Genomic DNA, 26,010 nt, shown 5'->3' with positions numbered 1-26,010 from the left:
ATTTATATCTGAGCGGATGATTTGATAGCAGACAAAGAGAAATGTACTTTTTTTTGACTCAGTCACTTCACAGGCGCGGCCTTTATGAGGGAGTTATGAGCTGTAGTTATTTCTTGTGTGACAACAAGACGACAGGAAGTCAGGGGCCACTGGTCTCCAAAACATAGTTACACATAGTTCCACCAGAAAACCACAACCCGTTGGTTTGACATTTGTGTTGTGTGCAGATTAAACAAACAGAATGCCACATGTTACTTTCTGAGCTGTGAAGTTGTTGTTGTTGAACTTTCCATCTTTGTACTTAAACAAACAAACAAACATCAGATGAATATCAACACTTTCATCGGACTCTAGAGGAAAACGGCGAACTCCTCATTTAACACTGTCACTGTCATCATGTTTATCTCAGCACCATGCTGAGTGAAGCTGAGTGTAGCTGAGTGTAGCTGAATGAAGCTGAATGAAGCTGAGTGAAGCTCAGTGTAGCTGAGTGAAGCTGAGAGAAGCTGAGTGAAGCTGAATGAAGCTGAGAGAAGCTGAGTGTAGCTGAGTGAAGCTGAGTGTAGCTGAGTGAAGCTGAGAGAAGCTGAGTGTAGCTGAGTGAAGCTGAGTGAAGCTGAATGAAGCTGAGAGAAGCTGAGTGTAGCTGAGTGAAGCTGAGTGTAGCTGAGAGAAGCTGAGAGAAGCTGAGTGAAGCTGAGTGAAGCTGAATGAAGCTGAGAGAAGCTCAGTGTAGCTGAGTGTAGCTGAGAGAAGCTGAGTGAAGCTGAGTGTAGCTGAGTGTAGCTGAGTGAAGCTGAGTGTAGCTGAGTGTAGCTGAGTGAAGCTGAGTGTAGCTGAGTGTAGCTGAGAGAAGCTGAGTGAAGCTGAGTGTAGCTGAGTGTAGCTGAGTGTAGCTGAGTGAAGCTGAATGAAGCTGAGAGAAGCTGAGTGAAGCTGAGTGTAGCTGAGTGAAGCTGAATGAAGCTGAGTGTAGCTGAGTGTAGCTGAATGAAGCTGAGTGTAGCTGAGTGTAGCTGAGTGTAGCTGAGTGTAGCTGAATGAAGCTGAGAGAAGCTGAGAGAAGCTGAGTGAAGCTGAATGAAGCTGAGTGAGGCTGAGTGTAGCTGAGTGTAGCTGAGAGAAGCTGAGTGAAGCTGAGTGTAGCTGAGTGTAGCTGAGTGTAGCTGAGTGTAGCTGAGTGAAGCTGAATGAAGCTGAGAGAAGCTGAGTGAAGCTGAGTGTAGCTGAGTGAAGCTGAATGAAGCTGAGTGTAGCTGAGTGTAGCTGAATGAAGCTGAGTGTAGCTGAGTGTAGCTGTCTGACAGCGCCCGTTTGTTTGATATGTCCCTTTGTTCTCTCGATGATGTCACACCCACGTGGCTCAGTGATTGGTCGGCTGTGCAGACAGACAGGAGCCGGGGTTTGAACAGATCCATCAGTTTTACTGGCGACTGATCAGGTGCACAGCAGGTTATAAAATTATGAGATGGGATTTTAAGGAGGAGGGAGGAGTCAGCACTCAGCTCCCGTTCCACCTGACAGCAGAGACATGAGGCTGCAGGTGCACGAGGGAACGCTCACGCCCGTTAACACTGAGCAAAACGTCTGACAACAGAGAGAGAGAGAGGGAGAGAGAGAGAGAGAGAGAGAGAGAGAGAGAGAGAGAGAGAGAGAGAGAGAGAGAGAGACGAACCTCAGGAACAGATTCAAAGGAGGAATGTGGAACATGGCGAGGACTGAGACATCCTGACTCACCTGCCTGAAGTCTGCCGCTGCCTGAGACTAAAATATGAAAACTTGCCATTTCCTTTTCCCAGATGTTAAACTGAAGATTCTCTCTGCTGATAAAACACATGCAGTTTCAGCTGTTTTAGCTTTTACCTGCTCCTTTAGTGAGTGTGGACAATCTGACTTTTTAAAAAAAGGGCTGAAGATAAAAGATAAAAATCCTCCGTTCTCCAGAAATCATTTCATCTTCTTTCTTTAATAAAGTATGATGGGAAATGTAAAATCAAAACAGCTGAAACGAGGCCAAAATTTGAATTAAACTTTTATAGACATGATTTACACACACACACACACACACACACAGCCTATCAGAGCTGTCACTTCTCTGCCCTCTCTTCTCATTGGCTGACAGACGTATCAGTCAGGGGGGCAGGCCAGGGGAGGGCGGGGCAGACTGATGATGTCACGGTCACATGGATCCTCATGCTGTGCAGCAGCAGCTCAGGATGTGAGAGCTGAGGAGGAGCTGCTGCTGATCGCACACAGACGACTCTCCTGCTGCCTCTCTGCCCCTCCATGAGTCTGGATTATAAATATGTATTTTGTTATTTCTGCCATGAAAGGTGAGAGTTAAACCGTGTGTGTGTGTGTGTGTGTGTGTGTGTGTGTGTGTGTCTGTGTGTGTCTGTGTGTGTGTGTGTGTGTGTGTGTGTGTGTGTGTGTCTGTGTGTGTGTGTGTGTGTGTGTCTGTGTGTGTGTGTGTCTGTGTGTGTGTGTGTGTGTGTGTCTGTGTGTGTGTGTGTGTGTGTGTGTGTGTGTGTGTTAAATGATCCTTCCTGACTGTTCCATGCTGATTATCAAAGTTTTCTTTCTGTGCTGCTCGCTCAGAGATGTTCTATTGTCGGGGGCGATGCTCCACTCTGCCTCTGTCCTGCTGATGTTTGTTAGTTTCACTGGGATAAACACATCGTTTCCTCTCTGGTCACTTGAGCTGTCTGCCGTCGCTGTGTTTGTGCCGTCGCTGTGTTTGGAGAAGAACTGGTCTCTGTGGTTCGTTGAACATGTGTTTTCTCTGATTCTTGACTGTGGAGCCTGGAAACACGACACCTTCACTGATGTTGTAAATACTATTTTGGGAATTGAATTTGTAGAGGAGTGTGATACCAGAGGAGACGGAGCGGGAGAGGAGGATGTGACTGACGAGATGGTTTTCACATCAGACTAAATAAAAGCTGTTGGACAGGATGAGACCTGAAGACGTTTTAGTCGCGTCTGTGAGACAGTTTCACAAAGGAAACTGTGCTGAATGCAGGAGCCATCCCAACATTACACAGGAGAGTGTAGTGTTTATATTCATCTGCTCAGAGGAAGGACAGCAGCAGCTTTAAGATGAAAGAATCAGTTCATGTTGTTTTTAAACGTGTTTTAAAAAAGATTTGTGAAAATCTCTAAGTATTGGATGGATGTTGTTCAGACGCTCATGTTTCCCAGACGATGAATCAAAAAAAAAAATCTTTCATTTCATCATGAGGTTGAATTTAGTGATTTTGAGTGAAATACTTTCAGATGAACTGTGAGGAAACGCACGATCACAGATTCCTGTTTGTATATTAGATTTTTCCACCTAAAAACGTGTCATCAGAAGATTCTCGGTCATCGTGGTGAATCCAGGATGAACTGGAGCAGTGCGGCTATGGAGTGAAAAGTTCAGTGAAGTCGAATTCTGTGGCGCCTGAGGTGGATTTCGTTTGTTGACCCACCAACTGTGGTAACAACAGAGAAAGGGGAAGGCCGCCGATCATGTGTTAAACCTGGTTCAGGTTCAGCTTCAGGCCTCTGTGATCGTCTGTCTCCTGTGATGTGATGGTTCAGCTGTGGAGGTGAGAGGAGCCGAGGACTGAACTTCTCTCACTTCTCTTTTTTGTTGTTGTTACACAACAACTTGTGTCACTTTTCGTGCCACAGCAGAGTCAGACAGTAAGAAGGTTTTCCAGGTCTGAGTGTCTGTTATAGAAATGATGCTGCTGTGGTTTCTGTGGGACTTCAACCAGCTGAATCCGTCTCTGGTTGGTTGCTCGTACGTTATTTGATGATTCAGCTCGTCTGACATTAAGGCCAAACTCTCTGCTGGTGACGACACGGCACTCAGCCTGTTTGAGCCTCCGAGGAATTCCTTCACATTTTCCATGAATATTCACTGGGATGAACTGGTTAGGATTTGGTCGTCAGAGGTCAAAGGTCAAGGTCACCTCGACCTCACAAAACATGTTTTTGGGCACAAGTTAAGAATTCGTGCGCTGATTATAACAAAATTTCAGTGAAGTGATGACATTTTATACCGAAAGGGTCAAAGGTCGACTTCATCATAATTTTCTACAAATACACTCAGTACCTTTTATTAAAACCCGAGGTCTTCACTGTGTGTGTGAGTCAGGACAGACTGGATGGAGCGTGGCTGGTGGAGACGTTAAAGCCCACGCTTCACTTTAATCATCATTCATTTGGAGAAAGGTTTTTCCAACAGAAAGAAATTCGTCACTCGTGTGTGTGTGTGTGTGCGTGTGTGTGTGCATGTGTGTGTGTGTGTCTGTGTGTGTGTGCGTGTGTGCGTGTGCCTGTGTGTGTGTGTGTGTGTGTGTGTGTCTGTGTGTCTGTGTGTGTGCATGTGTGTGTGTGCATGTGTGTGTGTGTGTGTGTGTGTGTGTGTGTGTGTGTGTGTGTGTGTGTGTGTGTGTGTGTGTGTGCGTGCGCGTGTGTGTGTGCGTGTGTGCGTGTGCATGTGTGTGTGTCTGTGTGTGTCTGTGTGTGCTGAAGCTGTCTGGTCCAGATTCACAGCCTGTGAGAAAATGCTGCAGGAGGCGTTGAGCCAGCCTGTTATGTCACAGGATTACAACAGCCTGCAGATTATTTAACTGTTCTCTGCAGGGAGGGAGGGGGAGGGGGCGGGGGGGGGGGGGTCATGGTGGTGACATCACTTCCACCTCAGCCACCAAAACACATGAAGAAGATGAGACTTCCACAGCCATGAAATAACTTTGGAGCTGCTCTCTCCAAACCGGAGCGACTGCTGTCGCCATGACGAGCACGAGCTGAGATTTAGCGTTTGAAGCGATGGACAGACAGAGGAGGCTGAAGGTGAACCACACACTGTGAACCCAGCAGGAGGAGACAGGCGGCCGTGGACTGGTCAGTCCAGGAGGAGGAGCTGAAGGTTGGGCTGCGGGTCAGGAGGACAGGAGTCCCGCTGTCCACCAGCCTGTGACGTGTCCACACCACGTGTACTGAAGCTGCAGCTCCGGATAGTGAGGGACAGTTGCTCGTCCATATATTTGCGTATGTTTGACGCCCTGTGAAGAGTTTGACCCGGGTGGTTTTGGAGGTTGGACAGTTGTCATCTGTTAGCTGAACCACAGCACTCCGGTTAACTCCGGTTTGTTTTAGTTCTGTTGTCTTCAGACAAAGACAAAGAGCTGGGACAGACAATCGTTGTCAAACCGCTGATTCTCTAAACCATCTGAGACGTGATGATTAAACTCACAGAGCCGGAGCCCTGACATAATGTCTCTGTGTGTCTGGAGCTGCCCTGCAGTCATCTGTAACCACCTCTGGCCTCGTTCTGTGGTCGTCAAGTCAATCAGTTAATCTGGTTTCCTGGTGGCTTGTGGTGTGTTCAAGTGTAACCTGGAATTTTCTCATCAAACTGAGGCTCCTTCAGCAGCTGCGTTCTGTGAACTGAAACAGAAACTAAAGCCGTATCTGATAAAAGCTCCAGTATTAAACTCGTTCTTCATGTTTCGAATCAGCTTTGGTTCCAGGAACTTAACACAAATCTACTGAAGTAAAAACATCAAAGTGTAAAACCTGGAAAATCGTCTATAGGACGGGAGATGTAGATAATTCAGCAGAAAGTAAAATCGGACTTGAGCAGAGCTTCATGAAGCGGGGGGGGGGGGGCGGAGGATGGTGTTGTGTGTTCATAGCCAACCTTGACATATTTGGAAGCACAGTGGCGTCTTCGCGGCCCTCCTCTCTCCTCCTCCTTTGATCCAGTCTCTGAAAAACTTTTGTTTTTTTGTGTCGGGTAATTTATCCATCAGGGACTTGTTTTGCCCGAGCTTTAGCATTTTTGGAGTAAACAGCAGTGGCTCTCCAGCTTTCTTCTTCCAGCTCATTAGCCTTCACTTAGCGCTGCTATACTGCCAGTTACACATTATACAGTTGTATCTATACGTGAGCATCTGCTGCGCCCACGGGGAAAACTGTGGAGGTTCATCTGCAGCTCTGAACATAATTACTGAAGAAGAAGATTTCAGCTTGTGCTGCTCAGAGGATCTCACAGCCGCATCCACGACTTCAAACAGCTACTCCGGTACAAAGTTGGTGGAGATAAGAACAAAGTGTGAAATGTGCTGCTACGAGATGTGGAGATCTTCTGTGAACCACATCTGACAGACGAGCAGACGGCTGATCAGAGAGAGGGTCGGCAGGAGTCATCGTTCAGAGAACACAAATACCTTTATAACACATGTCCCGCTCCGTCCAGGTGGAGCTGACATGTCACTGAAATGTGACCTGCTGCTGCGGAGGTCAGGGCATCACCACAGACTGGGGTTACTCCTCACCAGCTTCTCTGTCAGTCAGTGAAAACTTAACCTGGTCAAAGCACCTGAGGCACATCAGAGGACATAAAAGGAGCGAATGCTACGTGTTTGTGTTTGATGAGCAGGTCATGTGACCTGGAGTCAGAGAGGTGGAACAGAGACTCAGAGGTACAGTGTCGACCCGCTGCAGAGGAACAAGCTGCTGCTGGATCAGGGAGCTGTTGCTCCATGTGCGCTGCCATCTGTCTGCTGTTATTACATTCTCCTCACCGGCCCCCGAGGAAGACATTTCATCCTCTGCACATGGAAGTGAGAGTGGACTGCAGCTCGTGGACACCCCTTCATCATGAAGTCATCTGCCCACGCCTCTGTACTGATGTCCACTCTGACATTCAGAGGACAGACACAGTCAGGTACTGATGCATGATGAGGAGGAAAAGTCAGACTTGAAGTCTGTGAACAGGTGAAGATGGTTCAGTGAAATCAGGGATGTCCTAAAGGTGATGTCACCTAAGTCCCCCCCACTGCACTGTGGGTAATATAGGTGCCAGGTTTTGACAAGGAAGAAAAAGTGCAATTCCGAATCAAATCCTCGTGTTCTCAGCTCCCCAAGTTCAACTCCAAGGACACAAGTTCAGAGACAGAGTGTGGAGACATTTCCCATGATGCTTTTAGGGAACAGGAAGAGGATCTGCAGTGAGAAGCTGCCGCAAAGACAAACAGTCACATTTAACTCTTCATTTAACTGAAACGCGCTGACGAAGAAGAGGAAGAGGAAGATCACGGTTTCATCTGCGGGCGGAGGGAAGACAAAAGCTGGGACTAATCCCTGAGGGAGTGTCTCACACAGGTCCAACGCTCCTCTGATGAAAGTGATTCACAAACAGCGGCTTTGTTAAACACAGACTCTGAGGAACATGAAAGCTTTGTGTGCGTCTGACGGCTGCTGCTCTGACAGACGACGAGTCATTAAAACAATTTCCTCTCAGGTTCACTGATGTAAAGACTCAGTGAGCAGAGGACGAAGACGGAGGACGACATGATGTCACATCGTGCTCATCAAACCAAAGGTCAGTCCCAGCTGGAGGACGATGATGAATCAATACCATGATCACTGTCGCTGTGCTTTCTCTATATGTTGTTGGGTTGTTTTGTTTTGTAGAAATTTATTTTGTCATAAAAACGTGTCAGTCCTGCGAAGCGATGTCTGCGGACGACTTCTCTGACCAGCAGTCCAGTTTCCTGTGATCAGCTGATCAGAGAAACTGGAGAATGATTCTTTTTTCAGTTGTTTATGGTCTTTACACATCTCGTCTGTTTTCACCAGATGAATAATTGCGTTGTTCTCAGGGTGTTTCAGAAACATCAGACTTCAGGCCTCGGTTTGTGCTGCGTTTTGTGTGCGAGCTCATGTTTTCATCTGAAATCCTCCAGATCCTGACGCTCAGTGTTCAGTCACATCGTTTTACACCTCAGACGCTTCAGAAGGAGACGGACAGACCGAGCTCCATCAGTCCTCTTCCTCATCACTCTGTCATTTTTCTTTTCAGTCAGAGAAGAAAAACAGTCGACAGCTCCGCTGAGCCGGGTGGATGTGAAGGAGGCAGATGTTGTGTTTGCAGCTGGATGTATAAATAACTGCAGCTCTAATTTCAGGCGGCGGCTTTGTTCAGTGTCCCCTTTGATGCTGAAATGCAGAATTCAGACGGGATTAACACTACAGCTAATTACTGAGAGAGGAAGCTGCAGCATGGACGCCTCAGTGTGTGTGTGTGTGTGTGTGTGTGTGTGTGTGTGTGTGTCAGGTTTCCCTCTTGTTTGTGGTTTTACTTGTGCATCTGTATCCGTCCCATCTGAGCCTGTAAACCATGTTAATAAGCGATGATGATGATGATGATGATGATGGTTGTCCCGACACTCCGGCAGCACCGTGTGAGAAGAGGAGCTGTGATGTGAGGGTTGATCAGTAAAACTCAGTAAAACTCTGGCTCTATAAAATGAGGCTTTGATGATCTGTGTGAACCTCCAGAGAAAAGATAAATGTGACCACACATGGAAAACAGGCCGTGTGGTGTGATTGCTAACATACGTTAGACTGACACACACACGTGTGTGTGTGTCTCAGAGCAGGTGTTGGTGCCGCCATGATGAAGCATGGTCACCAGAGCCCAGATGGTGATTTCAGCAAGAACAGCTACAGCTCGAGCCCACTGTCCCACTGTGCCTGTCCCACTGTCCCACTGTCCCACTGTCCTCAGGAGTTTGCACTCCTGCACTGAAGCTGTTTTGAACTTGGTGTGCTTTGTATTTAAAGACTTACAGACTGATGATGATCATCAGGCTGAAAACTCTGTGGAATGCAGGTTCTCTGCACGCTGTGGGTCTGAATCCAGCTGAAGCTCCATCATCCAAGCAGAGCTGACGGAGCTTCGGCTGACGGAGCTTCAGCTGACGGAGCTTCAGCTGATGGAGCTCCATCAGCCGAGCTCCGTCAGCTTCTGGTTGGCTGCAGCAGACGTGTAAAAGCCTTGTGAACGACGAACAGCTCGGTTTCCTGTGGTCACAGGAGAAAAGCGACGCCTGCTGAAACAGTCGCTGGCTCAGATTACCACACTCAGCTGATTCGGGGGGCTTCCTGTGCACATGTCATTTTGGTCATGTGGTGCGTGCGGATCTGACAACAACACCTGAGCTCATTATTGTTTTGAACAGAGACGGTTTCTGTGTCTGTCTCTGTCCTCTCTCTCTGATCTGAGGCTCTCGCTGCGTGCAGCCGTTAATCTGACTCCCGCTGTGGTTCACTGAGTTCAGCACAGGATCATGTAGTTCTTCATTCACTGGGTCAGGTGGTCAGTCCTTCTCTGAGGGAGGGCGAGAGACACTGAGTCACACAGGGACAGAGAGAGAGAGAGAGAGAAGTGTGTGAACAGTGCTTCTGAGTGTGCGTCCACTCACCCTGGTGTTTAACCAACACTGAAGCTTCGTGGCTTCACTTCTATGTAAACGCTTATTGATGGATTGTGTCAGTAAACAGTTTTCACACATTCAGACTGAACCTGAGGATGTTTTCTATCCTTTGTTCTTTCTCAAACTCTTGCTTGATGTTATGTAATTAAATGAACATTATAATAATTTATGATTCATAACTCCAGAGGACAGAGAGAAGACAAACAGCTGAGAGACGATCCTTCCTTCAGTCTGAGTCTCCAGACTCCTACACCTTGTTTTTATTGTGGATGTGTGAGTGTGTGTAGTAACTGTGTGTGTGTGTGTGTTAATGTGGCTGCTCACTTACATAACTTCCCTCTGTTAAATATAGCAGCTGGGAGCCGAGCTGTCAAACTGCTGAGTGTATAAATACCCAGCGTCCGTCAGCCGCAGTTTGCAGGCTCGAGCTGCTGATGGTCTGTGGACGCTCACAGATCAGATGTTTCTCAGGCTCCTCGGGCAAAGTGAAGCCTCTGTTTAATATCTCAGATCAGACTGAGATTAATCCTCCAGGTCAGAGGACAGAGAACTGATCGCTGAATCGATTGATTGTTTCTGACGCAGCTGCCGACAGATGTTTTCATGTGTCTGATGATCTTTATTATTTTCTCTCTGCAGCTCAGATTGAAATCATTCCCTGTAAGATCTGCGGAGACAAATCCTCGGGGATCCACTATGGGGTGATCACCTGTGAGGGCTGTAAGGTAAGCCCCGCCCTCTCCTCTACGTGACCTCACTTCCTTATGAGTGTGAGCTTCTTGCTTCCTCTCTGAGAACGGCTGATGATGTGCCACAACTTCTCAGAAAGAAAGTCGAGCTCTGGGTGAAAGACTTCAGAGTTAAACTGCTGTCGCTCTGAAAACCAAAGAACATATTTAACTAAATTAAAAGTGAGATGTTCTCAGAGGTGATCTGACCACACAGCTCATGAGATCACGGCCCCTCTTCAGGGTCACCAGGTGAATCTGAGCTGGAAGAGGAAAGAAGAAAAAACAAAGTGTTTTTCTAATCTTTGATCTTTGTGAAACATTAGATCTTTTACCTTTCTGTGACAGTGAGAGGAGTTTAGAGGTGAAATGCAGCAGTGTAATGCAGTCAAAGTATAAAGCACACGAAGGAAGAACTGTACTGAAGTACCATAATCATACAGCTTGGCTCCTCCTCCTCCTCCTGCAGCTGGTCGTCCACTCTCTGAGTCTCATTAACAGGACGGAGGGAAACCGTCTCCTGTTAGAGCAGCTCCCAGACAAGCTGGTGTGCTCAGCTGCAGCAGCTGCTGTTTGGCAGCTGCTGCAGCTGGAGGCTCATTTCACAGCCAACGAGCAGCTGATGGAGATTTATCTCTGCAAACACGAGGGAGAGGCTGCTGCGACCAGGGAGAGCGGGGATGCTGGGGAAAGGGAGAAAACACAGCGGGAAGCGAAGCAAGGAAACTTTAGTATCTCTGAAATGAGTTAGACGAGTGAAGGCCTGACCGCGGCGTCGGTGAGTCTGTGACTGGCTCTCACACCACCGTTCCCTCCTGTCTCAGGGCTTCTTCAGGCGGAGTCAGCAGAGTAACGCCGCCTACTCGTGTCCTCGCCAGAAAAACTGTGTGATCGACCGAACGAGCCGAAACCGCTGCCAGCACTGCCGTCTGCAGAAATGCCTGGCTGTGGGCATGTCACGAGACGGTGAGACACACACACACACACACACACACACACTACGAACTGATAAACACACACTCTCACCTGCAGAAACAGGTGGTCAGCAGTTTGCACGATGTTCGTGTGCAGACACAAACAGAACGTGCACAGCATCAGCAGTGCAGACGGTGCAACACGTGGTCAGTGTCCATGGTCAGTGCAGAGTCGACTTCCTGACTCAGCGCCTTTTCTGCACACTGTTTCTCTGCCGTCCCCTTTCACACACTTCATTTCTAATTCGCTCACAAGAATGGAACCACAGACCTTTTCAAGTCAGGTGCAAAGTTTTACTGGGCGTGTGTTAGTCCGTCAGCACCGTGTGACCTCCCTCCTCCGTCCGTGGCTCTGAGCTCTGAGCCCATCGGTTCCTCCTGAAGACGTCAGTCTTTAAAACTCCTCATAAATATTCAGGTTCATTTAAAAAGGCTCAGTGATTTAATCAAACAGCTGCTCGCTGTAGTTTTAATCAAACAGGAGGAAGCAGTGACTTTGTTAGGGACTACTTTCAGTGGTGGATTAATCCACATTTGGTCTGCAGTGATGAAAACATAGACCAGACCAGAGAGATGCTTTAGGTACTGATGTGGACGCAGCCTGGCTCTGTCCAAATTCCTAACTTGTCTCCCTCAAACACAGCGGTGAAGTTTGGTCGCATGTCGAAGAAGCAGCGGGACAGTTTGTACGCTGAGGTCCAGAAACACCGTCTCCAGCAGCAGCAGCAGCAGGGTCCCCTCCTCCTGTCCCATCCCAGCCTCGGCAGTCCGAGCCCGGCAGAAGCTGAACCACTGTCCCCCCACTATGGCCTCTCCTCCACCGGCCTCACAGAGCTGCCTGATGAACTGGGGGGCTACATGGAGCAGAACTCCCCTGAAGGAGGATCCGTGTCCTCCAAGGTTTGTGGTGTTTATTTTTAGAGATGTCTGAGAAAAATAAAATACAGGCTGAAATAAACTGAGTAAGCTACAGTTTGTATGTATGGACCTTCTCTTCCACAAACAGGCAGAGTCTGGAGAAGGAGGAGGAGGAAGAGGAGGAGGAAGAGGAGGGGGTACGTTCTACCTTGACATCCAGCCATCTCCGGACCAATCTGGTCTGGATATTAATGGCATCAAACCGGAGCCACTGTGCGACTACGGATCCAGTAATGGCTTCTTCCCGTACTGCTCCTTCAGCAACGGAGACACATCGCCCACCGTGTCCATGGCCGAACTCGGTGAGAAGGATCAGGACAGAGGGATGTGTTGTACTGAGACGGAGGAAGCATGGTTCAGATGTTCAGAGTCAGCCTGAGACAAACATTAAACATGCATCTCTTTACATTCACCTGATGCTAATTAACCGTGGGATTGAACTGGATTATATAATAATAATAGATAGAACAGAAAACATTTATTTTTCTGTGGCATTTCAACATTTTAACTTTTGATTCCTCGCGTGTGTGAATGAAGAACGTTCATGTAAAAGTCACCTATTGTTCGTTTGACAGAGAAAACGTTGTCACTCTAACAGCTCGGTGAAGCAGCAGTGTTACATCTCACATGTCTGAAAAGAGCTTTAGGGTAAAGGAACAGGAGTTTCCTGCACCAAGCGCTGCAGTATTTGTATTTAAAGATTCTTATTTCACCAAATCCCAGGACAAGAGCGTATCCACTCCTGACTGAATGTGTGGCGCTCTGAAAAAGAAAAAAACATAAAACATCTACCATACGGCAGAAGGTTGTAGAGAGCTGGAGGGAAAAACAAACAGAGCAGATGAGGAAATATCTTGAAAGAGGTGAAGCGAGCGGAGGAGAAGAAAGAGGAGAGATGGAGGAATAAGAAAGCACAAAGAAGAGTTAGAGAAACAAAAGACAAAGAGAGAAGTGTGGGGCAAACAGAGGGAGAGAGGTGGTTTAAAATAGCAGGAGGCTGGAAACTCATCTTCAGAGCTCATTAAAATCTCTGTGTGGTAATTAGCTGTCTGTTAATTAGGGCCAATTGGGACGTGGCAGGGCGCTCGTTGGGGGAAATCATCTTTTTATTCTCCCTGGAGATTTTTTTTTCTTTGACAAAAGCATTTATCGTAATAACCTCCACCCCCACCTCCACCCCCACCTCCACCCCCACCCCCCCGATCCAAACAGAAGTTTCATTAGCAGCTGAGTTTTTGTACCTTGTGTTATTGTTGTGTTGTGCAGTCGCCGTGCGTGTGTTTTGGGTTTGTTTCTGATCTGAGCTGCAAACACAAACGCTGTGTTGACAAAGTTTCATACAGAATAAAGATTTGGACTAAAGGACTAAACTCCTCCTTTGTTCCACGATGCACTGAAGATTTAAAGCATCACAAACACACACGGACGTCAGGCTCTTATGATGCTTCGGTATATAACAGGTTCAGACTAATACGTCTAACACGTCAGACTAATCCCCTCATTTTCACCATCTCAGTGTTGTCTTTCCTTTCCTTTCCTCTCCTTTCCTTTCAGACCACCTGGCCCAGGTCATCTCCAAGTCCCACCTGGAGACATGTCAGTACCTGAGGGAGGAGCTGCAGCAGATGAGCTGGCAGAACTTCCTGCAGGATGAGGTGGAGAGCTACCAGAGCAAGGTGTGTGATCAGAAATTCAGGCGGCGCCTCGTTTCTCAATCATCTGTCCCAGACGAGCTCATGAAGTCATAAAGCCTGAATTCTCCTACGCTGTTTTAAAATCTTCCCTGTCGGTTCTGTGCAGCCGCGGGAGGTGATGTGGCAGCTCTGTGCCGTAAAGATCACCGAGGCCATCCAGTATGTGGTGGAGTTCGCCAAACGCATCGACGGCTTCATGGATCTCTGCCAGAACGACCAGATCGTGCTGCTGAAAGCCGGTGAGAGCAGCCGTCACGGCTCGGCGCAGACGTTTCATTTACAGGATCAGAAAAACTGATGGAAGCATCAGATACACTGAACGTTTCATTACCACTGGAAAACTAATACTGTGTTACTGTGAGGATCCTGATACCGGGTTAGCTGTCAGAGGAGAGAGCACACTGAGAAACACACAGCACTGTGTCACGTCACGTAGTTCTGGGTCTGTTTACTGTGTCAGAGCAGAGAGAGGAAGTTCAGCAGCAGGTCAGAAAGCCACCGCCGTGTCTCCCTGTGCTCCAACTGCTTCATAGTTTATCACAAGGAGATCTGAGTTTTCATTTTTCCCCATGAGAACAGAATTAACCCGAAGAAGAAGATACAGTATCAGACTGTCATGCTAACTTTTACCAGCTAGCTAAGTCAGGTAAGTTGTTACCTGTCACAGGTGACTTGTATGATTTGTTTCCACACGGACTGGATGTGCACGTATTTACAAACTTCTTGTTCACAGTTTTCTCTCTGATCACAAATAAAATGAGTTTCTGTCAAAGTTCAAAGAACAAAATCTTTGACTTTAAAACACGAAAACCATCATGTTTGAAAAGCAAATGTGTTTTAATGAGTGATTCATCCAGTTAATCAGACACTAAGCTGAGAGTCGTTAAATGATCATTAGAGTCGACCTGAACTGGTTCGGACATTAATCACTGGTGCCTCCGTGTTTCTCTGCCAGGCTCTCTGGAGGTCGTCTTCGTCCGAATGTGTCGGGTGTTTGACTCGCAGAACAACACTGTTTACTTCGATGGGAAATTTGCAGCTCCTGACGTCTTCAGAGCGCTAGGTGAGAGGACAGGTGGTGCTTCTCTCAGGCTGTTTAAGTCCTCTGTCGGGCCTGTTCTCAAACTTATTGTGTGTCTGTGTGTGTTACCAGGTTGTGATGATCTGATCACGTCAGTGTTTGACTTTGCTAAGAGCATGTGTTCACTGCACCTGACGGAGGATGAGCTCGCTCTCTTCTCAGCCTTTGTTCTGCTCTCTGCAGGTTCGTCTCTTCGCTCAGGTTTACTCACGTAGACTTCATTTATCTCAGTGTGTGATCTGCAGCCACGTGACAGCTGAAGTGTGTGTGTGTGTGTGTGTGTGTGTGTGTGTGTGTGTGTAGACCGGTCGTGGTTGCAGGAGAAGCTGCAGGTGGAGAAGCTGCAGCAGAAGACACAGCTGGCTCTGCAACACGTCCTGCAGAAGAACCAGAGAGAGGACGGAGTGCTGAACAAGGTACACACCTGAACACGAACACACACACACACACACACACACACACACACACATACACACACACACACACACACACACACACATACACACACATACACACACGCCCTGACCTAAACCTGATTCTGTCCTGAACCAGATCTGATCCCTCAAACAGCCATTTACAGTTGAGGACAGACCAAAATGTCCTCACTCTATAAGGTCTTTGCTTGTTTTGGTCCTCACAGAGATAGATGTATTATACACACACACAGTGTGTCCAGCCATTGAGCAGTGAACGGATTGTCTTGCACTGGTCTGTTGTGAGTCTCTGAATTGTTTTGTCAGGTTACAGTGACCCGGTGTCTGCAGCTGCTGGATGAATTAACTTTACTCACTCCCTGTCCTCTCCTTGTCTCCTCTCCTCGTCTCCTCAGCTGAGATGTAAGGTGTCCGCGTTGCGTTCACTGTGCAGTCGACACGCAGAGAAACTGTCGGCGTTCAGAGCCGTTTACCCCGACATCGTTCGGACGCACTTCCCTCCTCTTTACAAGGAGCTGTTTGGTGCCGACCTGGAAGTGACGCTGCAGACCGATGACTAAACGGCGAGCGGGTGCTCCACGGAGCCGACCAGCACCGCGCTGCTGGGTTCAGACGGACTGAGTCCTGTTTGAACGGCCACAGAGGACAGGACGATGTCTCGTGGAGCCAAAGGCAGAAACTGTCTGCGACATGGCTGCTGCACTTTTCCTGGACAGCTGAGGCTTTGAACACAGAGAGATCTAAAGTCCTCTTCTCAGTTTGTCTGTCTTCACCTCCTCCTCTCGCGGCCCTGGGTTTGGACGCAGCGAGGAGTCAGGTGGTCTCCGTCCACCTGCATTCACACACGTATCAAGGATTTTGGATCTGGATCAGACTCAGCTCGGACATTAAAAGACACTTTCAGTATTCACACTGAACCCGTTTGTTTTTCCTTCATTAGGTTGTTAAAGACATCGCCTCTTCTTCTTACCGTCACTTCACGTCTGAGTGAAGTCCATTCACCTGTCCTCGAGAAAAAGCTTCAGCTGGTGAGGCACTGAGACCAGTGAGCTAACTGGTCAGCAGCCTACTGCGTCCAGTCGGCCCATGACCATCAGTTTTCCTTCTGGAGGAAGTTTAAATGACTTCATCTGGTCCGTCTCTCTGTTCACATCACTCAGGTTAATGCAGGTGGTTCAGAGCTCACCTGTGTTGTCGTGTTCACATCTCTTGTTGTGTTACTTGATTTTTAATTGGCAGAAGCCTTAAAGGCTGCAAACCAGAAAACAGGCCCCATGTTTGTGGTCGATGACAAAGTTTTATTTGGTGATTTCTTCTTGATGTTGAGTTCATTTCTCAGAAACACTGACCTGGTAAAAGATGTGGAAGGAAGGAAGGAAGGAAGGAAGGCAGGTAGGCAGGCAGGCAGGAAGGAAGGAAGGAAGGCAGGAAGGAAGGCAGGAAGGAAGGAAGGTCCTTTTCTCTGTGGTTTTAGAGAATCTGTGGAAAAACAGGAAACACGAGCACAAAATGATGAAGTGATGCTGAGACTTTTCACCTTATGAACAAAAATGTACAAAGTTAATTTTCACAAATGGAACAAATACAAGATGAACACACAGCTGATCCAAAACAGACCCAAACACCTGCTCGAAAAACCCTCAGGAACGTCTGAATATGACCGAATACGATTTAATGGCTCTGGCTGGAGCCTCCTCCATCGCACCGACCGCTGAGGCTCATGGGTGCTGTAGGTATTTCACTTCTTAAAAGTTCTAAATGTAAATTTACTTCCAGAAGCAGGAGCTCATGATTCTACTCATCCTCTTCCTGCTTTTCGTGCTCCCAGCATCCTCCTCTTCCTCTGACTGTCTGCATCAACACCTGCAGGCAGCAGCATCACACACAGCAGCAACTAGTTCATTCACATTTGGCCGTTAGCCTGCAGCGCCATCTGGTGGTTATGAGTCCAAAGTGCAGGTCTGTTTGTCTGCAGCTCAGAGCAGCAGCACCGTGGGTTTGAATCCATGATCTGTTCTGAGTCCTTTCAGATCCTTTGTTGAAGCTACTTTGGTTCAGTTTTCAACACTTGCAAATATTCATCAAACTGACCCTCCTCCTGTCTGTGGCTCTCAGCTCTGACCCTCCTCCTGTCTGTGGCTCTCAGCTCTGTCTGACCCTCCTCCTGTCTGTGGCTCTCAGCTCTGTCTGACCCTCCTCCTGTCTGTGGCTCTCTGACCCGCCTCCTGTCTGTGGCTCCATGTTTACATTTTACTGAGAGAGTAAACTCAGCTTAATTAAAGCAATAAAAGTTAATGAAAGCAATACAGACACAGCTTCATAAAAACTATGCAGAGTGACGTAAAGTGAAGTGATCAAATATTAATACCTGTTGCACTAATACCTGTCAATCTGCTAATCTACTGCCAGTGTCTGCGTGTGTGATGTGTGTTAAGAGTGTGCGCACATTTTTTATCTGTGGTAGATTTTAAGCATCTTCAGTGTTTGGACCACAGACTGCTGAGAGGAGCCATGTTTTCCCATCATCCACTGCCTCGCTTATCGAGGAATTTACTGGGAAGAGAAAATATCCCGTAAACTTCGTTAGCATGCTCATCATGACTCATTTAAACAGTCGCAACAAACATTAACCAAAGCGCAAACTGAATCATTCAGTTTGACTGAACAAGAAATTTAGAGGAATTTTTCTTGGTGGAAACTAAAAATACGAGAAGCTCAGAAAACCTCCAAGAATTAAATTAATTTTAGAATCAAAGCCCTGATCCTGTAACACTGGACGGGGCTCGGCCCCGGGGATCAACCCACTCTACCTCCTGAGCCACAGTCGCACAGCCCCCTGGGTTATTGGATGTTCCACTTCCTTCCTCAGTAACTCATGCACTTAGATGTTCCAGTTTTTTCATGAGGCAGGTGACATTCGATCAGCACGTGTGAGCTCCTGAGCTGGACATGGTTCTCTGCGCCGAGGCTTCTGAGAATGACTCAGCTCTGCAGACGTGCACCGACTGATCAGGCGTTTTAGGGACTGATCACTTTCCTGTTTTACACAAAGCTCTTTTTAAAGAGTAACTTGCCTCGTCAGGTGTACTTCAGGACCTCCTGACATCACTGTGGTCACCTGGTGTTAACAGGTGCAACACAGAGTAACAATCAGAGAATGTTTCCCACGTTAATCTCAGCTCAGACTTTGAACTTCAGAACATAAATGTTCCTCTGCAGCAACAGTTATTCACTGGACACAGTAACCGTGTGTTTTAATGACTCGTTACATCTGCTCATATTTCATTATACCTTCCAGCATCAGCACATACATGTGTCTCACCTTCAAACATCCGGATCATTCTAACAGGTAACATCATCACTGTTCCGTTCCTTCTCACCACATCAGTCTCAAGGTCCAATAAACATCTGTATTTCTGGCAAATAATGAACTTAACTTTAGCCATAACTGAATGTCAAGCAATAATGTAAATGTTGTATTTTATCTTTACTGTGTATAGTTTGAAAACATGGCATGGCAATTCAGAGTCTAATTTATTATAGATTTCTTCTGGGTGGGGGGGGGGGGGGGGTGCGTCCCACTTTGTCTCGACTCCATTCCTTTCCTCCCTCTCTGCCACCTTACTGGTTTGACCTTTGTTCTGTAAGTAACGTTATCATGAGTCTGTACAGGCCACAGGAAAACACTGCTGTAAACAGCTACTGAGCATCAAACGTTTCATCTGTTGATTGATATGCATCATAATGTATGATATCTGGTTTCATATGCACTTCTCTCTTTTAGACTTAGTTTAGTTGCAGGGAGCATTTTTGTGTTTTTGATAATCGTGTGGTGCTAGTTTAACTTTCTACATTAGCAGGGTCTGGATTTTACCAACTATGCCACATTGTATGTTTCTTCACAGGAGACACATTAAAGGAAAATTCAGTCTTTTAACATCCTGACAGTAACAGCACCTTCAGACGATGTATGTTAAACTCTGCTTTGATATGTCTGTGAAGACTCACACTCGTATTTCTCAGCGCTATACGAAGGCAAGGCTATAGGAGACACAGGCCCAGCCGTGGCTCAGCCGTGCTCATGTCTGCAGAAACCTTCGTTATTTTAGAAATAGGTGAATGCTAAGAATGCTAGGACCACAGAGCAGAGACAGAGACGACAGGGACAGTAAACTGAACAGCACTGTTACAGGAGCGTCACCTCATCCCTGCGCACTTCACACCCAGCAACACTCTGAGACAGATGCTTGTCCACCCTGAGGACAAAACACCCAGACACAAGCAGAACAACGTGGTGTCTGCAGGTCAACACAGGGAGGAATCCACAGACCTGAACACTGGGAAAACTAAACCACCACTTCACAAACACACAGCACAGCAGAGCCAGGTCCTCAGGTCAGGACTCAGCAGTCCACCTACACCTGAAGGACCAGGGACACTCGTCTGAAGACAGCGATGTTCACATGTTGTCCAGAGAAGACAGACCGAATGAAATAGGAGTGAAAGAAGCCGTCTATGTCAAACCTGAACACCACTCATCAGACACAGTCCTGAGGTCCCTCCACAGACAGATCAACGCACATTCACCCCAGGACTCGTGTGACCCTAACGCGTGACATGACGGTTTGGCAGGTCAACGACTCTCATGCTAACGAGCCCATAAGAGGTTAAAAACCTGGAGTACCCACCAGTCTGTCAGAACGGAAGGAACCTTTCAGGTGAAGGTGAATCGTCTTCAAGAACCTGAAGTGAGTTCAGTTGCCTTCGTATAGAACTCAGAAACTCTGCTTTCCTTGTTAACTGTTACCGTCAGTCAACCCATCAACCTCCAATCAGCACGTACGATTTTACATCATTAAACTAATATTAAGATGTGTTGGACTAAGCTAACGAGGCTACACAGAAGCAGGATCATCGCTCAGACCTTTGTGAATGATTTAGATAAAATCCTTTCCCTCCTGGCTACTGCCCTGAGTCATAAGAAGAACTGAATTTTCCTTTAAAGGATCAAATGTAATTCTGATTATGAAATATCATAGTCCCAGGATGTTATTGCTCAGCCTGCACCTGTATCAGAGTGTCAGGTCGGGTCTGTCAGTGTCTTTGTTTAAACCGGTCACGACTCCTTCTGTTTTGATACGAAGCAGAGCTGCTGTATCTGAAATCTACTGAAAATAAAACGGAGAGAGAGAGAAATGTATTTCTTTCTTTGGCTTCTTTCGCATTCAGTTTGCTTCAGCTTTAAGTTCAAGGACTTGATCCGTGTCTTGTGGGAATCAAACTAATATCCTCTCAACCTGAATTTTTTCCTCCACAATCCATCCATTTCTGAACTGTAGGAATGTAAATACTATCCTCAGGGAAAGGACAGGATGGAGGACAAGCCAAGGTGGAGGAGAGAAGAACAAAGATATAAAAGAGAAGCAGATGAGGACATGAAGCATTTCTACTACTCTTCTCTCCAGTAGATGGCAGTAGAGTACTGGGGTGTCTATTTTAACCTGCAGTAGAGGAGGATTCAGTTTTTCAGCAGAAAACAGAATAAACCAATTTTCCCTCCAACACCATCTGGAGAGCTCATCGCTGCACAGAGGCTCAGATCACGCTGCGTTTAAATTACAGCTGATGGAGTTTGTATCTACGTTCAGGCTCAATATCAAGCTGCACGTTAGTGTTTCTTTGAAGAGAAAGACTTTAGGTAAGAATATCAGTGGCAGCTGATGGACTCGCTCCATTTCTTTCAGACTTCAGCATCTTTTGTGCTCTTTACACACTCTGAACTTTCATGTGTGATTCAGCTTCAGAAACAGAAGTAGCCTTTGCTGCTCCCTTCACTTTTGTTTTTTACTCCTCTGTCAGACCTTCTCCTCTCCTCCAGCATCCTTCCTGAAAGCACAGATTTATATCACCTGAACACTAAAACACGTACCTTTTCCAATACGTTTATTCTGTATATTTCAATTTCTCAACTTTCCAGCCAAATATAAATAAAGGATCAAGTGTTTCACGAGAATCATATTCCTTTCGACGTGGAGAGAGTGAAAGGAGTGGCTAGATAAACGGGTCACGCTTTATTTTGAGTCTGTAACTTCCTAATTATTCCCTGGAAGGCCTCCTGGAGGGCAATACGTTACTGTAAGTGGTTCGGTCCTAGTTATAAAGAGAAGACCAAATTCGGAGACTGTTCTTTCAGCAAGAATTCTGATGCAAAAAATCTCAAAGTTATCCACTCAGTTCACCGATGTCTCTTATGGTTGTTCAGGGAAAAACTATACACCCTCTGGGGGGCAGTAATGAGTCATTCAGAGTTTGGTGAGATTCATGCTTTGTCTGGGGTTTTCAAACAGTGTTTTTCAGATTTAGGAGGAAAGACTTAGAGGATGAAAACTAACGGGTTGATCTGGTAAATACGTCTGATTAACTTCCTGCCTCCACTGAAGAGCAGGAGTTTCAGGGCTGCTTCCCACACAGTGGATGAGACACTCCAATATGGGGCTAAACTAGCTAACAACATACTGACCACTGATTAGGTTGTGTGGAGAGCACCCTGCGTTTCTATGACAACTTAGCCTTTGAAAACTTACTCCATCTCTCTCTGCCATTTTCCTCCAGTTTCTCTGCTTTAGTTTTCGTCTCCGTACGTGTAAGAGAGACGTCACACAGTGGCAGGGTAAGAGTGAAATATCAGTTCAAACAGACCTTCGCCTCATTCTGCGATGCCCGAGCTGAATTTCTGCATGGACTTAACGTGCAAATCATTGTGAATTTTGTGATTCTGATCTTGTGAACTGGTGATATGAACAAACACAGGGAGGAGGAATGTGTGTGGGGGCGGAGGCCTGGAAAAATCCTTTGGTAAATTAGCTCCTGACTAATGAACAAGCATCAGAAGTTGTAAATGGGTTTTAATGAAACAGGAAGTTTTAAACAGGTTATATCAACAGCAGCTCACACATTGAATGCTCTGCTCTCTTTGTCCTCATTACCACCTGTTTAGCCTCACACACACATTCCAGGAGGGACGTAAGGAACACACGGGAATATTAAAGAAAACAAACCTTTACAGACGAGCTCGCTCTGTCGTTCTGCCCCGTCGTTAATGTGAAAACACGTGCAGGTAAAATGTTCCATGTGCACCCACACGCTGAGCGTGAGCAAAATACCTGCAGGTGCAAGACAAAGGACAGGGGAGGACATGATTACAAAATCATCCAGTACAAGCAGATGTGGACGACACTCTGCTCAACGTATGTATCTGGGGTGGGCAATATCACAAAATCTGCTTCCATACCAGGATCACAGACAGATGTACTGTCCTTAACAGCAGCAAACATACAGCAGGTCAGTGCATCAGGCTGCTTCTCAACATAATGATTTGTCAAACGTGACTTAAACAGCAGCACATCAAATACAGCAACTTCCTCCTCTGTCCTCACACACAGCTCTGGGAAAGTTAAGCTGACTCGTACCGTAGGATGTAAAACACATGAAATAGACATGGAACAGAGTTTTGGAGTGTTGTTCACACAATAGTTTACACTTAGCAGCTGTCTGTTGTTTTTTCTGTCCTCGTCCTGGCTGAAGACAAACTCTATTAAATCCTGAGAGAGACCACTACAACAACAACCAGGAAACTAAAGGCAGCCAGAACAAGGCTCAGCAGTGCCTGTCTGTTCACCGCCAAGCTGTAATGACCAAACACTTCCTCTGAATCCCCTCAGTGAGATTTTGATTTACACGCACAGCCTACATGTGCCTCCTCGTCGTTTACCTCTTTACCCCTTCATCCAGCCCTCCGGCTCTAATTACCGGGACACACAGGAGGACGTCACTGACGACAGGCTGAGGGAACGGGGGGAGGAGGGAGTCACAGGGGAGGTGTGTTTGTTAATGAGATGGATCAGACTTGGCAGGCAGCAGAGCCTGGCAGCAAACCGTGGACAGAGAGAGACGGACGCACAAATCTGTGAGCTCCACTCACACTTAACCAAACAAATCTGGAGCAACAGCAAAGACCTGGACTGTAAATAGCCTCAGAGTCTATTTTAGAGCCTGGGGATTATCTGCTTTTTCATACCGTCAGTTTGATAAAACCTCAGTGAAGCATATGTGAAGTAGGACTGATTTCACGGTGGAACGGAGTGAGAGGACTGAAGCTTCAGTTAGAGGAAGGTTTTTCAGAGGCAGAAATGATCCCATTGAATAATCAGGCAGAAAAGTAGAGTTGCTGTGTTCTCAGGGGGATTTATCACGTCTGACCACACACACACACAGTGAAGTCAGAGGAGTTGTGTGAGCATCAGCATCTAATGCAAAGCACCTGCAGCACATCCCTGACCGACAAAATGCTCGAAGGTCCCTCCTCTGCATGTTACTGACAGCTTGACCTTTGAACCTGAATGGACAGAGACAAGTAACCAGTGTTTCCTGAGTCACTTGGTCCAGTCGAGTTAAATGATCGTACTGGATTCTCAGAGGCCGATACGATACCAGTGTTTGAGAGTCTGACAACAATCCTTCAGCCAGAGTAACACAAACAGACGGTTTGGATCCATTTAGTTCGTTTTTTAAGAATCAGAATCATTTTACTGCTCAAATTAAACTTTCACTGTTTTCTGACGCACAAACTATGTAATGGAGACAAATGAAGATAAATTGGCTGTTTCTGATTTTAAAAAGAAAACTGTCAGTCAGCGTCTGTGCTCTGAAAAACTGAGATTTACTAAACTGTTCAAAAGTGTGGTTAAAAGACTTTTTTTAAAAATTTAAATTAAATTTTATTTACTTTATTGATCCTGGGATTTGTTTGGAGATATGTTTAGGATCACGTGAGAGGTTAACGTTTATGGTTTAGGTCACGTGATGTGCCAGGAGGAGGAGGAGGAGGAGGAGGAGAACTTGACGGAGGCTCGCGGCGGAGTTTTTTTTCCCACAAGGATATAAACAAGAGTTTGTGTTTCTAACGCGTTTTCAGGGATTGTTAGCGAGGTAATCCGTGTGGGGACATGTCCTGTGAGGGACAGAATTTTAGCCCAGAGGTTTGATTTGTTGTGGACTGAGATTAGCTGCTCGTTAGCTTAGCGAGTAGCGAGGCTAACACGCTGCGCTGCATCGAGCTAACACAGCTAATGCTAGCAGCTTCGTCGGGAGAGTTTTCCTCTGTATGGACTGTTTCCGACCTGAAAACGGGAGCCAGCAGCCGGACGTCTCTCTGAGCTTACCGGGGGACACTCAGAGGTCTGCCGGCAGCAGTGGACATCCTCAGGACACCGTCGCTTTTCCTGTATGCTGCCGTTTTGTTTCCAACTCCAGGGTGAGGTACCGGTAGCCTGCTCTGCGGACCACGCGTTTCTGAAAGGTACTGCTCAGCTACATGTTTATTTATTTATTATTTATTTGTTTGTTCCGAAGCGTGAAGTGAGTGAGTGAGTGAGTGAGTGACTGAGTGAGTATTGTAACCTGCCGGCTTAGCGTGGTTCCTGTGGCAGTGTTTCTGGAGTGGGAAAAGCCTCCGCTGGGTTTGTACAGAAACTCGCTGCTGATTTTTTCTTTTGGTTTGTTCATGTGTTCATTAATATAAGCAATTATCTCAACTGTGTGTGTTTATTGCATTGTGTTGGTATTATTTAGTGCTAAAAGACATTACACCTAAGTCACTATACTCAGGTCAGATAAATTAAAGTATTTTACATGGGTACAGTTGGTTTATGTTCCCAAAACTGATTATAAGATTGACCTAATCTGAATTACTCCAAGGTAAAGTAAGGCTAAAGAACTCAGGTCCCGTTCAGGTGGTAGATGGGCTGCATCTATTTTTTATTTCATCTCAAGTTGTGGACACTGCTGGAACTGTGAATCTCCCTTGGGGAGGAGTAAAGTATCTATCTATCTATCTATCTATCTATCTATTTGATGCATTTATGGCACGTGGGAACTTCTGTAATCACCAGTGTCATCAGCTGAAGTCCATTGTTCTGCATAATTAAACCTAAATTTAATGGATTTAGTGCCTGATTGTCAGTGTTTCTAACTATCACACAACCAACTGCAATCACCGTCACAGACAACGTGAAAAATCCAAAGTCATGCACCCGGGAATCTTTCCCAACGTTTCCCTGATGCTGATGGGAATGTCATTAGTTTTGGACGTATCACTGTGGTGAGAGTTTTGGATTCATCCGATTTCAGTCTGTCAATGAAAAAACAAAAAGTCCTGCAAACATATACTTGTCTGAGGCAGGAAGGAGAAATGTGTGACAGTTGAATGGAAACAGACTCAGTGAATAAACACTGATACCTCCGGTGAAGAGAGGAAACTACCTGCCTGCTAACCACCACCCACCGCGAGCGTGTAATCAACACGAGGTGAGCCCAGACACTCCTGCTGCAGGTGGAAACAACGCGATGCTCTGCTGCAGCATTAAAGAGCAGAGTGCGACTGATATCAGGAGGATGAGTGGCAGCAGAGCACGGAGCAGCAGGGCAGACACCCTCCGGCTGTCGTTCACCTCAAATGGATCACATTTAGCCCCCCCCCCCCCCCATCCTGTTCTCCATTTTCTCATCTCTGCCTCCTCCACACACACACACAGCATCCACCTCTGTCCATCATATTATCTGCTCAGCGAGGTCACATCTCCTGTCGGCCTGCCTCCTGTGTCAGAGCTCTTCAGAGGTTTATCACTTTATCAGCCCACTCAGGGCCGAACGGATCGTCTGATAAAATCACACCGTGCTCTCCGTCCAATGACACGCCTCAGACTGCTCCGGGCCAAAGCCATTAGCTACTCTTCACGGTTATTTTCACTCAGGTCCTCAAACACCGCTCCTGCCGACATGAATCATTTCATTCACAGGAGGCTGTGGCAGCTTTTATATTTTCACGCTCTCCAATAACCATGTA

At 46.7% G+C, this 26,010-nt stretch overlaps 1 protein-coding gene across 3 annotated transcripts in view; it reads left to right on the top strand.

Moving 5' to 3' along the window:
* The window catches only part of LOC121196160 (nuclear receptor ROR-alpha A-like), a 48,727-nt gene extending 29,683 nt beyond the window's left edge, over nucleotides 1–19,044 (top strand). Inside the window, exons 1-11 of one of the 3 annotated variants that reach the window (XM_041059858.1) lie at nucleotides 2,161–2,333; nucleotides 9,918–10,003; nucleotides 10,831–10,972; nucleotides 11,624–11,880; nucleotides 11,987–12,200; nucleotides 13,453–13,574; nucleotides 13,699–13,831; nucleotides 14,548–14,655; nucleotides 14,746–14,856; nucleotides 14,977–15,089; nucleotides 15,503–19,044. In XM_041059858.1, the coding sequence (XP_040915792.1) occupies nucleotides 2,306–2,333; nucleotides 9,918–10,003; nucleotides 10,831–10,972; nucleotides 11,624–11,880; nucleotides 11,987–12,200; nucleotides 13,453–13,574; nucleotides 13,699–13,831; nucleotides 14,548–14,655; nucleotides 14,746–14,856; nucleotides 14,977–15,089; nucleotides 15,503–15,667 (1,479 nt within the window). In that variant the 5' untranslated portion in view covers nucleotides 2,161–2,305 and the 3' untranslated portion in view covers nucleotides 15,668–19,044. Of the gene's footprint in view, nucleotides 1–2,160; nucleotides 2,334–7,335; nucleotides 7,382–9,917; nucleotides 10,004–10,830; nucleotides 10,973–11,623; nucleotides 11,881–11,986; nucleotides 12,201–13,452; nucleotides 13,575–13,698; nucleotides 13,832–14,547; nucleotides 14,656–14,745; nucleotides 14,857–14,976; nucleotides 15,090–15,502 lie in introns of those variants that run through there. The other 2 variants (XM_041059849.1, XM_041059840.1) reach the window with 2 other exon arrangements.
* The last annotated feature ends 6,966 nt before the right edge of the window (nucleotides 19,045–26,010 follow it).

The sequence above is a fragment of the Toxotes jaculatrix genome, chromosome 1, assembly GCF_017976425.1.
Source record: "Toxotes jaculatrix isolate fToxJac2 chromosome 1, fToxJac2.pri, whole genome shotgun sequence".
Taxonomy (NCBI): domain Eukaryota; kingdom Metazoa; phylum Chordata; class Actinopteri; family Toxotidae; genus Toxotes; species Toxotes jaculatrix.
This window is presented reverse-complemented; position numbering and strand designations above follow the sequence as displayed.